Source organism: Dendrobates tinctorius, unplaced genomic scaffold (genome assembly GCF_039654945.1).
Source record: "Dendrobates tinctorius isolate UK_male_01 unplaced genomic scaffold, ASM3965494v1 ptg000070l, whole genome shotgun sequence".
NCBI lineage: Eukaryota > Metazoa > Chordata > Amphibia > Anura > Dendrobatidae > Dendrobates > Dendrobates tinctorius.
Window position 1 is genome coordinate 27,133,886 of NW_027361738.1, and position 15,498 is coordinate 27,149,383.

General features: G+C 38.8%; 2 protein-coding genes across 2 annotated transcripts in view; one reads left to right on the top strand and one right to left on the bottom strand.

Moving 5' to 3' along the window:
• Positions 1-1,050, top strand: part of LOC141095916 (solute carrier family 22 member 13-like) — a 42,268-nt gene extending 41,218 nt beyond the window's left edge. Inside the window, exons 9-10 of the mRNA XM_073582276.1 lie at positions 502-711; positions 972-1,050. Coding sequence (XP_073438377.1) covers positions 502-711; positions 972-1,050 — 289 coding nt within the window. The remainder of the gene's footprint in view (positions 1-501; positions 712-971) is intronic.
• Positions 1,051-3,926: 2,876 nt separating this feature from the next.
• Positions 3,927-11,695, bottom strand: LOC141095479 (xin actin-binding repeat-containing protein 1-like). Its single transcript, XM_073581499.1, has one exon. The coding sequence runs from the start codon at positions 11,693-11,695 to the stop codon at positions 4,601-4,603; it is 7,095 nt and encodes a 2,364-aa protein (XP_073437600.1). The 3' UTR covers positions 3,927-4,600.
• Between the last annotated feature and the right edge of the window lie 3,803 nt (positions 11,696-15,498).

The following is a 15,498-nucleotide window of genomic DNA, read 5'->3' on the forward strand; positions in this document are numbered from 1 at the left end:
TTTGAGGACTATAAGATGCACCAGACCATAAGATGCACACCAAACTTTGGGGAGGAAAATAGGAAATAGGTGAAGTAGGGTCACTGCTGCAGGAAGCTGGCGGTGGTGAGGGCAGGAGTGGGGTGATTCTGCAGGCCCCGGGTTGGGAGGAGGGGGGGTTTTGCAGTGTGAGGCTGCAGCGGGACCTGGGCTTGTACAAAATGTCAAGAGTCCCCACCCTTCCTATCCTTTTTACTGCGGTGGTGGACTTCGGGAAAATGGCCGCCGAAGGCGACAAATGCACAAATTGAGATCTTGAGAGCTGAGATCCTCCGCAGCTGCCTCCCCCCTGGTATGCTACATTTGGATTATAAGATGCCTCCCAATTTTCCCCCAAAATTTTGGGGTAAGAAAGTGCATTTTCTAATCTGACAAATACAGTACATTTTTATGTTTATTATCATTATTTTACCATAATATACTAATATTTATTTTTACTGTCGTTTTTTTTCTATATTCCAGGCCGAATGGAGTAGGACTATGCTCTATGACAGCTCGTTTAGCTGGGATCATAGCACCGCTCATTAGTCTTCTGGACAAATATCACCCGGCTATTCCAATGGCCATTTATGGAAGTGGACCGATTATCGGGGGTCTTTTTTGCTTCCTTTTACCAGAGACACTGGGCAAGAATCTTGAGGATCATACATTTCAAGTCAATAATATTCCAAGGTAAATTTGTCCTATAGATCTAAATGATTTTAGATCTGACAGTAATGCTGCATGTCAGAGATTTACTAGTGCAGCATCAATGATGTTAATAGTATCTGGCATTCTTCTTGGCTGATCGCTGCATGAATGAATGTAGAATTGGGGACCCAAGGAGTGAATGCTAATTCTATGTTATTTACCAGTGATACGCCATTATCAGGCGCTATGTTCATAGATTTATTTTGCTATGTTCTCTAATGAAAGCAAATATCTTCTTTCAGGTCAGACAGTTTGCCAAAGGACAACTTCAGTAATTCACACACAGTACATAGTGAACTGGAGAAGAGCACCCAATTATAAAGGACAAATATCTCCTTATCTTTATATACTGAGAATTATTATTTCTACAAGGACCCAATAACCCCACTAATAATAATAATGGAAGAAGTGCATGTAGAATCCATTCTTTACGTATACCTTGTGAATGACCAACCTGATAAATGACAATGTCAACGCATTTGAAGGGTGTTTGTGAAGATCCTATTGAATAAAAAAGGCTACACAAATACCGTATACAGCCTGGGTGGAATTATATATTAAATGAAACTTGGGCTGTGTTTATACTTTGTTTATCTCTTCTTTTTTAACAAACAATTACAGAACTTTTTCTAAAAATAAATGCACAAAGATAAGAGAGTCCCCATATAAATCAATGGGACCCCTTGGCTTCTGTATGAAGCAGAAGTTTACAGGATCCTAATTCTGTTCTTATTTGTCTTTTCTAACCTGAGCTGAAAAATGGAGAGGATAAACGTATGTGTGAACAAGAGTGTTAGAATGCTTTCACATTGCGTTTAGTTACACATTCGTGGGTACCACTGGGGCTTGCTCCTACCCCCCCACAAAACTGGATTCGGACATATGCGCCAGGCCATAGACTATAATGGTGCTGGCAGAGCAAACATGCCCTCTGCCGAGTGACATTTCTGGGCGTATACTCCTACTGGAGGCGGACACCCAGACCAGTCTACTACATCTTTCGGTGTCCTCCTTCAGAAGGCCTACACGCTCAAATATGATGCATGGGTGAGTGTACTTTTGCTCTGTCAGCACCATTATAGTCTACAGCCCTATCGATGCATACGTTCGAATCCCGTTTTGCAGATGGTTCAGACGCAAGTCCTGATGGGACCCACAAACGTGTAACTAAATGCAATGTTAATGCACCCTTAGAATTGTCATTTCTGGCATGTCTAGCAATTTTTCTCAGTTGTATTGTATAAGGCTACTTTCAGACGTGCGTTAGGAGGCACAGCGCAGGGCTGCCGCTAAGCTCCGCCCCACAGCGCTGCGCTGGTATGATTTTGCCGGCGCATGCGCCCTTTTTGCGCTGCGCCGAGTGCACAAAAATGCAACACTGTGCATTTGGCGCACGTCGGCGCAGCGCAAAAAGGGCGCATGCGCCAGCAAAAACATACCAGCGCACGCCCAGCATACCCAATGCTAAATATAGGGTACGCCGGTCGCATGCAGCGTCATGCGCCCATAGGAGGAACTGACCGGAGGAGGCGTGGCTGGGGCGGAGCTTAGCGGCGTGCCTGCGCTGCGCCTCCTAACGCAAGTCTGAAAGTAGCCTAAGTAAATTGAAATTTTTTATTTATTAAGGGTCTTATGCATTTAAATTAAACTGGTGGCAAAGTATTTGCTAATGAAATGCACCTACTTTGGATCACAGTGTTTCCTCTCTATACAATAGAGAACATTTTCATCTAGACTTTAACTTGTCCCCTTCCACATTTTTCTAATGGATCAGAATGGGTTAAAAAAATGTAATAAACAATATCGGCCTCACCAATTCCATGCCACTTCTGCTCCAGCGTTGCACAGTCCCTACACTGCATCCCGTCTCAGGGACAGTTGGCCAGCTGCAGCCAGTCATTGGCCGAGGTGGGACACTGTTGCAATCGGTTGAGGAATCATTGTCTCTTGGTAATCATTGGATTTGTAGAAACAAATAGGGTAGTGCTTTTTTATGATATTGATATTTTTTTTTTTACATTTCCGAAGTGGAAAACCCCTTTATTAGTAGTGGACTTGACATATATACGTGGCTCCAATGTAGCCAGTGTTCAATCAGCAAACATTCTAGTACTTTCTTTGCTTTCTGGGCATGAATCGACATCAGAACATGAAAGGTGAAAACAATTAAAGACTTGGCATAATGGAAAAAGTCATTTTTGTTTATGGTACACTAAGCTATAGGATGTGGCCTACTTTAAAAGTTTTGCTCTTTCCTTTTACCAGGAAATCCCCTTTTTAAATGAAGCAATTTTTGTAAAAAGTAAAAAAAACGTAAGAACTCAGAGCCGATATTAGGCTGGTGCGCTCTTACTTCCATTGGATGAATGTCACACAAGCACAAGAAAGAGTGCAACAGCCCAATAGCGATTGCAGTACTCACATGGCTTAAAATGTCATGCAAACCCCAGCATACTGGACACCAACATTTCTGGAACAGTGCGGGAGGTGAGTGTATGCTATTTCAAGATCTATTTCATTTAAAAAAGGCATCATCCAGGTAGTGGACAACCCACTCTGTGTGACTGCAGACTTATGAATACCCCAGCTATGCACTCTGCGCTGTGGGGATTTGCTGGTTTCTGAGCCGGGACTGGCAGGTTCGTATGCATTATACATACTCCCGACCAGAACCGGACTAGTGGGGATGGCTTCGCTCCATACACTTTTATTGAACAAGGCTATGCCCACTAGATGGCCGCGTTACTAGAGGTGGAGCAGCCTTGATCAGTACAAGTGTATGAAGCGAGACTGCATCCACTAGAGCTCCTGCCGGGAGTACGCATAAAGCATACAAACCCTTCATTCCCAACTCAGAAACCAGTAAATCTTCGCAGTGCACAATTACTGTATGTTCATTGAGGATATCTTTTGAGAAAGGTTATAAAGCAAAATAGCCAATAGCTCTTTTGACCAGTGTATGAAAATGCCGAGCTGTACTAGATCAAGACGCTTCTACATTTACTTGATCTTGGCAAGGAAAAAATATTGAATACAGATTTAATGCAAATACATATTTATTATGCAACATTAAAGACAAACGCCTTACGACAGACAGAGGTGTATAAGATTTATAAAAGAATTTCATGATGGTAGAATTACAATACAAAGGTAATATAGTCATAGATTTCACATTTTATGCATAATCTCTAAAAAAAAAAAAAGCAATCTTACAAATAATAAATTACAATGTCATATATTTTAGAATTCTAAAATCTGTTAAGAAATGCATAGAAAATCTTATAGTTTTAAGAAAGAAATATAATCAGTGTTGTAGCTTCTTCAAGATCTATCAGTTATAAGACACAATCTTGTGCTCTAAAAAACATTCTGTGGGCAAATTCCACCCAATTTAAATCCACTGTGACCCATTATAAGCTGGGTTAAGCTGGCCATAACATAAAACTTGTCAGCGCTTGGCCATTTTCGTGGAATCGGTTAATAATCTCTGTCCCCCAATGATAGATTTCAGAGGAGTTTTTTTTAACATTGCTGTTCCATGCTTCCAAATGGTGATACAGTAACCCACTGCCAAGAGGTTCTTCATCTTGGCCAAGTGTGCAAATTTATGGTAGAGTCTAGCTATTTCATGCTTACATATAGTAACTGAAACACTTGAAGTGTAGAACTAGCACATTTATTTTCTTAATTTTTTCCTTAACGTGCACTTTTTTAGTGCCTAACATGGCTATAATAATGCTCTGGCCAAGAGACATTCGTAGAACCGTTCATGGAGACAGTACATGCATAGTGATATTTCATTGATCTATATTGTTGGTCTTTATAATGCTGGCTGACATCGTTTTATTACAGGAGACACTTAAGGAAATAATCATTTTTGAGTTAGTTTTGAATTACCAAAAGTAACAAACACCACACCCGTTTCATTTCCTTTGTTACTGGAGTTGTCTATGGACGAGATCACATTTCTTCTAAGAAGAGGAGAAGCAGTCACCTCATAACGAGGAGGAGCAGACACAAACTCAAATGTTGAAGAACTATGAGTATCGGATTGTTTAGTAACTGTCGTAGATGTCTTGGACCTCACAATTTTGTTGCCATATTGATCAGATTCTTCAAATTTCTCAGTAACTATTGTTGTTCCAATTAGTTTGGGACCTTCTTGCCCAGTTTTCAACTCTAAGACACTTTTTTGCCTTTGAGAATTGGGACTTGGTGGCTGGTTGGAGTTTTGTTCACAAAACGCTGGAATGCTGAGTGATCCAGATGACAATGATTGTCCATTGTCACACGCACTCCACTGAAGAAAAGGATCTACACACTCTAGAGAATTTATTCCATTCCTGTCTTTACCACCAACACCTCGTTTGTGCAAAGTTTGAGGCATGTCTCCATTCTGGGTTGAAATTAAGGCTGATGGTAAAGAACTACTGTTTTGCTGAGAAGTCTTTCTGGCAGCAGACTCTATGGTAATGAAAGAAGGAGATGTTGGAGAAAGTCGGCTGGAGACACCAGTAGTCACATCCAGTTCTGATTTTTTATTCTCTGTTTTTTCTTGATTTACAACTTCTGTATTCTTTTGTTGAAAAAGTTGTGTTGGTTTTTCTGTGTTTGCTTTACTAGAAACAATGCTAATTTTTCTTATGTTGTTCGTAGTGTTGGTAGATGTTCCTAAAGATTCACGGAATAGACTTGAAAGACTTACAATATCAGAGTCTGATTTTAAGTTGGAAACAGCATAAAGTGCTTTCTTAATTGTTTCTTCAATTTCAAAAATTTTTGTCAGGGTTTGCTCTTTTAAATGTTTGATTTCTGCTCTTGCCCTTTCAAGGTCCTCAAAAGCAAGTTCCACTGATGAGACACTTTCAGAATCTTCCTTCTGCAACTGAAATACTTCATCCTTTTGACTTTGTTGTTCTTTAGGAAACAAAGAGGCATTTTCCTTTGAGTTTACAACCCAATCTGGAACCGTTTGAAACAACCCCCTCATGGATTTTACATCAACAGTGCTGGTGTTTTCTTCTAATTCTTCTACCTTTTTCAAAATCTTCTCCAACTCGTCCTGTTTTTTCAAATTTTCAAAAATATCTGTTGCCGTGTTTACGTTGTCCTTCATTATTTCATCCATATGAATTGATAATCGTTGGCGTCTTGCATCTTCTGATTCCTTTTTCCGCTTGATTCTCATGACTACATTCTTGTTATCAGTATGACTAACATTCATTCTTGATTGTACCAAACCAACTGACTGTTTTAACGACGTGTCTTCAGTATGTAAATTTTCAAATAATCTCTGCTTGTTTACGTCTTGTTCAGAAATTGGTCTTAAATGGTCTTCTGGCATTATATACATTGTCATGTTAGCATCTGAATAAGCACTGCATTCATTTAATATGTCTTCTTTCTTTTTCTGATGAAGTTTTATTTCACTTTCTTCCTGGCAGACCTTATCTTTACTTGTAATCAGATAGTTTTGGTTGCACGTTTTGGGTTCTTTGTGAAGAAGCATTTCCTTCTCCGATACAGGATTTATATTTGAAGATGGATACCTACAAGCATTTAGTACATTGCTTGGAGCTTGGATGAGCATTGTCATGTTGGCTGGTTCTAGCGTACCTTTAAAACTACATTGATCAGATTGAGTTAAAGGGTTAGAAGTTGAATATGGTTTAGTTACGGAGGCCTTGTTTTTGGGTCTAGGTGGTGGGGGGCGTACACCTGGTGACAAGTATTTAGGTTTTGGTGGCAGTGCTGGCTTTTGTCTTTGTATTTTATGGCTAGCTTGAGAGACATTAGCATTTTTTTCTACTGTATCTTCACAGGCGTTTTCAATGAAATCTTTAGTGTTTGTCATGAGATTTTTCAGCTTTCCAAAGTCATCTTTTGTTGCTTCTATATCACTTGGGTTGGGAGCTTGGCACCTTTCGTGTTCAGTCACAGGAGCTGGAGAAGGAGGAGAGTTATTATCAGATGGTTGAATTGACTTTGTAATATCCTGATCTTTTCTGCTCTGAACTTCAGAATTCCTTTTACATGCAGTATAGGATTGCCCTGCATTTCGGTATATCATAGCAGCTTTAAAGTCACCCTTTGATACATTTACATTAGACTTTTGGAGAGATTCAAGGGTGGATGTTAAATTACCTTTTATAACTTCTTCCTTTTCTATTTCTCTCTGCTCTTTTGAAGCATTCTGCAATGCTTTGATGGCTGCCTTTACATCTCCCCTGACAATATCTTGATCCCTTTCCTCTTGTACTATGTGTGCCTTATAGTCACAATCATTAAAGGGATTTACATAGTTTTTCACATGTTTGGGGGGCTCAGCATCATCTTTAATGTTGCTAGTGTCTGCTCTAGTGATTTCTTTATTATCACATGAATCTTTATCTTCCTCAGAATCACTGACCTTTTTGGTAGATGAAGTAGATGTGTGAAGACTCGTATAGGATGTCCGTTTGTCTTTAACAGTGGTCATGACGCTTGCCGTTTGCTTTACTGTTGCATGTTCTTGATGAAACGCTGCTTGGACTGGTTGGATGATACTGCTTTTTCCTTCTTTGTTGGTAACTTGGATTTGTTGAACATTGTTTTGTATCTTGCACTGAACTTGTTTTTGGATAGTCCTAGCCTCTGCTGTGGCCTGTCTCAGATCCAGCAATGCAGATTGTAGATCGGTGCTAGTGGCACTGTTATTTTGTAATGTATTAGAGATGGGACCCACAGCACAAAACCTTTTATCCAACGTAGAGGTATCATGTTCTTCAGATGTTTGCTTTGTATCTGTGTTTTTTTTAACTGTCGTATTGCTTTCTATAGCACTACTCAGACTTATGTTCTTTTTTTCTATGCTGCATCCAGATAAAGGTTTCTGGGCATCTGGAACTCTTGTGGTTTCATCCAAAACACATTCTTTCACACTCTCATGAAGTTGTACAGGGTGGAACACAGGAGTAGATGTAATAAACACACATTCTGACCCTGCATTGCTTTCATCAGTTGACTGCTTACATTGCTTGGTAGTTACCTCTTGCTTCATAGATTCACTCTGAGAATTTGTAATAGCATCTAATTCTGATTCTGCCTGAAGATTTTTTAAGTATCCAAGGTCACCTTTTTCAATGCAACTTGTGAACAGCTGGACGTTTCCTTTTTCGTTCTGCTCCCGAGCCACTGAGGTTTTTAATTTGTTTTCTTTTCCACATGCAAGGAGATTCCCAATTGTGGATTTGACATTTCCTTTGAGAATATCCTCCTGAGCCATGTTAAATTGACAGTGTACTGACAGAGAATAAATAATAATTTTCACTGAACCACTTTCTGATTCCTCCATAATGATACCAGTTTTTGTAGAATCATCTTCATTTAGCAAAATTTTAAGGGCTTTGGCTACATCATCTCTGACAATTTCTTCCTCCTGTTCTGCTGACTGGACAGGGTTGAGAAGATTGAATTTAGTTGTAATGATTTGTCTGTTGTTGTTTTCTTCAACCAATAGACCCTGAGCTTCTACATCAGTTCTGTGGAGAAGCTGTAGCAGGATTCTTTGTAGGTTACCTCCAACAATTTCTTCCTTTTGAATTTCCGTCGTTGTCTGTGTTGCTAACTGATATTTTATCATCTTCACGTGCCCACCATTATTATTTTCAATGACTATTCCTTTATGCTGAATTATATTATGGGAAAGTAAAGCATCAAGAGTGTCTTTTACATTTATTTTTTTCTGCTCCATATTAGATGAGTGGTCAAAGTCAAATTTATCTAACGGTGTCCTTTCAAATAGCCAGGTTGCACTCTTTACATTAGCTTTTAGAATTCCTTCTGTAGCTTGAGGGACTACTGAGCTTTCAGTGTCTTTCAGGCTGTCTAAAGGTTGAGATTCAAATAGCCATGTACAACGCTTAACATCACCTTTTTGATTGTCTTCTCTTTGTACTTTTACAATACCGCAATGTTCTTGATCATCTCCTTTCAAGCAGTCGATTGGTTGGTTTTCAAAGAGCCAAGTAGAAGTTCTAACATTTCCCTTCTGTACATCACTGACACTAACTAGTCTAACATATTTCTTCTGGTTGGCTTCTTGTGATTCGAATAGTTGCTTATTAAATTGGACGTCACCCTTATGTACATCATCAACTGTTCTAGACGGGCACTTTTCAGTGTCCGTAATGGATTCCAAAGGTTCCGTCTCAAACCTCCACCTGGCAGCCTTGACACAACCCTTTTCAATATCTTCTTGTGTAACAGCTCTAATGACAAAAACTTCTTCGTCTCGCTTGATCATATCAAGTGGTTTTGTTTCAAATAGCCATTTTGCACCCCTCACATCTCCTTTTTGAATTTCTTCCTTCTCTACTGATTTTACTTCATGGTACATCCCTCCTTTGTCCTGGATTGCATATAATGGCTTTGTTTCAAAAAGCATAGTACAGGACATCACATCTCCTCTTGTAACTGTTTCTTGTACCTTGTTTATCTTTTTCTCCTCAGAGTCACTGTGGATCTGATCTAAAGAATATGTTTCAAAAATAAATTTTTTCCCTCCAACATCTCCACCTTCTATATCTTTTTCAGAAGGTAATTCTTGAATCCCATCTTCATGACTTGTCATAGAGTCGATTGGACAATTTTCAAAAAGCCAAGTGAATTTATTTACTGAACCGACTGGTATATTTTCTTCTACAGTAGTTTTCGTGTTTTGTAATGGAGCACACACATTTGGCTTTGACTCAAAGATCTCTTTCACCCTGGAGACTTCACCTGATTGGATTTCAACACGACTTGAATACCTTATCATTTTTTTCTGTTCATTAGTAGGAAGGCTATCTAAACGTTCAGTTTCGAATAAATGCCTGGCTGTTTTTACATTAACACCTTCCAGATTGTCTAGGGAAGCATTTCTTACTTTTATATGACGCTCTTTAGAGTCTGTGATAGAATCAAGTGGTTGAGTTTCAAACATCCAAGTGTAAGAGTTAACATCACCTTGAATAGGAGGTTCCTTCTCATGTTTTTCCTCTGATTTATCATATAACATGTCAATAGGCTGGGTCTCAAAGAGCCATAGACATTTGGCAACATCACCTTTTTGTGGGTCTTCCTTCTGGACTGTGCATTGTTCATTTTTCACATTGTTATCTGGATGAATGATGTCAACAGGTTGTGTTTCAAACATCCATCTTGCTGTTTCCACATCACCAGACAAAATTTCTTGTTTTGTGATCCCCTTAATGATATCTACCTTTTGGATACTTTCACTAAACTGATCCAATGGTCTTGTTTCAAACATCCACTTGTAATTTTTAACGCCACCACTTATTACTTGTTCCCGACTGACAGATGTGACTTCATGGTAATTGCCCAAACTATCTTCTATGGCATAAAGTGGTGTGCTTTCAAATAAAGCTTGATTTGTTTTCACATTCCCTAACTTAATTTCATCCTGACTGGAGACTTGAACACTTTGATGGTTTCTATTGCTCTCATGTGGAAGTGTTTCAAATAGGTTTTTGAAAGACTTCACATCTCCCTTTATAATTTCCTCTGTGCTTGTTACATATTCTTCTGTTGAATTCTCCTCCTTTTTGGTAATTTTGTCTAGAGAACACGTCTCAAAAACATGTTTCCTTTGTTGAACATCTCCTTTTTCTTCATTTAGTAGTTCAACTTTTTTTAATTGTCCAACTTCTAAGCTGCCTTTTAGTGCTTCTATTGGTTGTGTTTCAAAGAGCCATAGTGTTGACTTCACATCTCCAGGCAATATTTCTTCTGTGGCAGCTAATTTACTGTCTGTGTTATCATTTATGGAATCAAGAGGTTGCTTTTCAAAGATACTGCGTTGCTTGCCCACATCTACGCCTTGAACAGCATCTTCAGAGGGATGAAATAGCCCTTCTACTATGTTCTCTTTTATTGTATCCAATGGTTGAGTTTCAAATATCCACTTGGTTGCATTCACACCTCCTTTTGCTATTCCTTCCAGTGATATTCCTCTAATAACTTTAATTGTAGATGTATCCTTATAAATTGTGTCTAAAGGTTTAGTTTCAAACAACCACCTGGCTGTTTTGACATCATTGTTCTGAGTTTCTTCCCTACAAATAGATTTAATTTCATGAACATTGCCAGTTTTATCTCTTATTGCACACAATGGCTCAGTCTGAAAATATTTGATTGTTTTATTCACCTCTCCTTTCAGTTCTTGTATTTCAGACTTAAGCTGAAGAATATTATGTTCTTCTATAGAGTTGCAGCGACCAACTTCATCTAGTGATTGTGTCTCAAAGAGAATTTTGGTTCCACTCACATCACCTTTTTCAACTGGGTCTTTTAAAACTGCTTGCTGGACATCGGCATCTGCAGGAAATATATTATTTAATGAGTGAAGAGGTTGTGTTTCAAATAACCACAAAGCTGTTTTCACGTCTCCCTTAATATGATCTTCTCTGATTGGGGCAGATGAGGACTTTTTACCACCATTGCTTGCTTGGCCCTGAAACATCAAAGACGTGTTTTTAACATTGCCACCAAGTACAGCTTCTTCTTCAGTCAGTCTTCGGTTACACTGGTGATCTCCAATAGCATCCAAATTCCAATTTTCAAAGATCCAGCGCATGGACTGTACCTCTCCTGGCAAAACTGCATCTAGGCTAACTGAAGCCTGTTGATTTTGCTCATCAGTGATTAACAGTTCGGAAATGTCTCTGGACACAGCATGCTCCAAGTTCTTTCTTAACTCTGGATGCATATGGCGATAAAGTCTTTTTAGCTCATTTACTTGTCTTTGTTCATAGAACTTGGAAAATGACTCTTTTGGTGGTGGCGGTGGCATGAAAGATTGCTCTTGTACTCCAGGTACTGTAACCGAAAGATGTGCCATGTCGGGAGGTGGTGGTAGAGGTAGTTCAGCCTCATGTTTCTTTTCGGTAACAGCATCCATTGATAATTTCTTGATATTATCCGCCATCTTAAAAAGTAATAATAAGAAAAAAATTCAAGCAACAATTTAGCTATAAATTTCTCATTTTTAACCTGATTAAAGTAAGCCTCTCGGCAAAAGCAAAGCATCAAGCTGTGGCCTGATGTGGATGCATCCATATTAACTCCAAAGTTTACTTTCCAGATTTTTATTGATTTAGTGATTTATGAGGGTTTCTTTCCATGACAAATCTGCAGTATGTTTATCGTATGGGAATAGATACCAAGAGCCTATGTATGCTATGACAACCTCTTCTTTCAACTTGAGCACTTCACAAAGTTGCAGGCATTCATTAAAACCCCAATATATCTCCAAATCAGTCGGGCCCAAGATTGTGTAACTTTGGATCAAGTTGTGACTTGTATGTTTTAACTTTTGCCTAGAAGTTCACGTTAAATTAGTTAAGACATTTAGGGTAATATATAATATGCTATAGATAACACTGGTAAAACTCATGAAGTAATAAAGGACCAAAATATAAATTACCTAAATATACAGTCATATGTTTAAGTTTGGGCACCCCTATTAATGTTAACCTTTTTTCTTTATAACGATTTTGGTTTTTGCAACAGCTATTTCAGTTTCATATATCTAATAACTGATGGACTCAGTTATATTTCTGGATTCAAATGAGATTTATTGTACTAAAAGAAAATGTGCAACCTGCATTTAAACAAAATTTGACTAATGCAAAAGTATGGGCACCCTTATCATTTTCTTGATTTGAACACTCCTAACTACTTTTTACTGACTTCCTGAAGCACTAAATTGGTTTAGTAACCTCATTGAGCTTTGAACTTCATAGCCAGGTGTATCAAATCATGAGAAAAGGTATTTAAGGTGGCCACTTGCAAGTAGTTCTCCTATTTCATTCTCCTATGAAGAGTGGCATCATGGGCTCCTCAAAACAACTCTCAAATGATCTGAAAACAAAGATTATTCAACATAGCTTTTCAGGGGAAGGATACAAAAAGTTGTCTCAGAGATTTAACCTGTCAGTTTCCACTGTGAGGAACATAGTAAGGAAATGGAAGAACACAGGTACAGTTCTTGTTAAGCCCAGAAGTGGCAGGCCAAGAAAAATATCAGAAAGGCAGAGAAGAAGAATGGTGAGAACAGTCAAGGACAATCCACAGACCACCTCCAAAGACCTGCAGCATCATCTTGCTGCAGATGGTGTCACTGTGCATCGGTCAAGAACACAGCGCACTTTGCACAAGGAGAAGCTGTATGGGAGAGTGATGCGAAAGAAGCCGTTTCTGCAAGCACGCCACAAACAGAGTCGCCTGAGGTATGCAAAAGCACATTTGGACAAGCCAGTTACATTTTGGAAGAAGGTCCTGTGGACTGATGAAACAAAGATTGAGTTGTTTGGTCATGCAAAAAGGCGTTATGCATGGAAGCTAAAAAACACAGCATTCCAAGAAAAACACTTGCTACCCACAGTAAAATTTGGTGGAGGTTCCATCATGCTTTGGGGCTGTGTGGCCAATGCCGGCACCGGGAATCTTGTTAAAGTTGAGAGTCGCATGGATTCAACTCAGTATCAGCAGATTCTTGACAATAATGTGCAAGAATCAGTGACAAAGTTGAAGTTACGCAGTGGATGGATATTTCAGCAAGACAATGATCCAAAACACCGCTCCAAATCTACTCAGGCATTCATGCAGAGGAACAATTACAATGTTCTGGAATGGCCATCCCAGTCCCCAGACCTGAATATCATTGAACATCTGTGGGATGATTTGAAGCGGGCTGTCCATGCTCGGCGACCATCAAACGTAACTGAACTGGAATTGTTTTGTAAACAGGAATGGTCACAAATACCTTCATCCAGGATCCAGGAACTCATTAGTAGCTACAGGAAGCGAGTAGAGGCTGTTATTTTTGCAAAAGGAGTATCTACGAAATATTAATGTCATTTTTATGTTGAGGTGCCCATACTTTTGCACCGGTCAAATTTTGTTTAAATGCAGATTGCACATTTTCTGTTAGTACAATAAACCTCATTTGAATCCAGAAATATAACTGAGTCCATCAGTTATTAGATATATGAAACTGAAATAGCTGTTGCAAAAACCCAAATTGTTATAAAGAAAAAAGGTTAACATTAATAGGGGTGCCCAAACTTTAACATATGACTGTACATAATTAAGCAAATTAATTTTTATTTTAATAATATTAAAGGCCTAAAGGTATATTTCCTTTACTTTCTTTTCGTGGTTGAGACAGGAGTAACTTCATACAGGCTCTGGCTACTGTAGGAGGATCTACAAAAACAGCTGAGAGCGGCTAAGGTTTGCTGTTTCTGTGACTTCTATAGAAATGAATGGGAGTTAAGGGATCAGCTTAGCACAGTGACCTACGCTATCTTCTTAAATCTCAAGTTAATCTGGTACATGTAGCTCCACATTTAGTTGTCAGAGCCTGGAATGAGTTATTATCTACTGAGCCATTAAAGGATAAGGTAAAAATAACCCTATAGGAAAAAAATGGAATCTATTTAAAGGGGTATTAGCGCAAATAAAAGTTGATTTTAATCAATGGCTATTTGACTAATAATAGGTTCCACAATTGGATGTGTTTCAATTTTTTTTTCCCATGCTTAGGGAATCTTATAAATGTGCCCCTACTGTGTAATGGCTGTGTCTGACCGTACAGGAACCTGGTCTGATCATACACAAATCAGACACAACCATTACACAGTACACAGCAGGGGCACATTTGTAAGATTATCTGGGCACAGGAACATTTTATTTAACACATCCAATTGTGGAAATTATCATTATTATTATTCTAGAATCTATTGATTAAAATGACCTTTTGGTCATAGGAAAACCCCTTTAAGTCAGGCATTCCTCTGGGTATTTTGATAGCTGATTTCAGCTTCTGAATAGGGAGATACCACTGTGAGAGTGGAAACAAGAGGGATCTGTGCTGCTTTCTTATTCCACACTGGATCTTATCATATTCACAGGAATGTTAGATGGATTCCTGTGTACTATGGATCAGCAGGAAAAGAAGGCTAGAATCAGCTTTAACAGAGATATTCCCTGTCACATGCTTCTTCTCTGTTTGGTATGGCAGCTGCTGCCTCTGTGTGAATGTAGTGAGAGACTTTTCTTAACTTTTCCTAAACACCGCTTTGTACTACTATTACAGATTAACCCATCATAGGCATCAGTGTCTTCCTTCCACTTTCAATAAATGAGTTCTGTAGAAGCAGCTATATGCTCCTCTTGCACATTAAAGAAGCACTTCTCCCATCAAAAATGAAATGTTATCCTCTTACTAAATTGCAATCATATTATACAGCACTGTGCACTTACAATTGCTCAGTTTGCCCTTATACCCAGTGAATTCTTCTGTTTTCCATTAGGTCTATGACATCACATGATTGCAAACTGACTAGCTGAATCCCTCTAAGTTTTATGTGGAAACAGGAGGTCAATTTTCTCTGCACAAGTCATGAGTTACTGCAACAGTCTATGGCAGGGGAAAGGAGAGTAGCAACTGGGTCAGAAATTGAAGAGGGGATGATAAATCCAGGGACCAGAGACTTCCTGTTTTTACATAGAGTGGATAAAAGAGAATAATTACCTGGGTAGAAGGGCAAAATGAGCAATTGTAGGTACAAAGTGCTATATAATATGATGATTGCAATATATTATGAGGATAAAAACTTTGGTGGGGGGAGTGCTTCTTTAACTATTTCTAAGCAGAAGTATTTTCCTTTTTTATCTGGGTTTCATAATATACAGTGGCAACGTATTACATGGCTAATAAATAAC

Bases quoted from the DNA above. Each gene is read 5' to 3' on its own strand.
- LOC141095479 (XM_073581499.1), bottom strand. From the start codon at position 11,695: ATGGCGGATAATATCAAGAAATTATCAATGGATGCTGTTACCGAAAAG.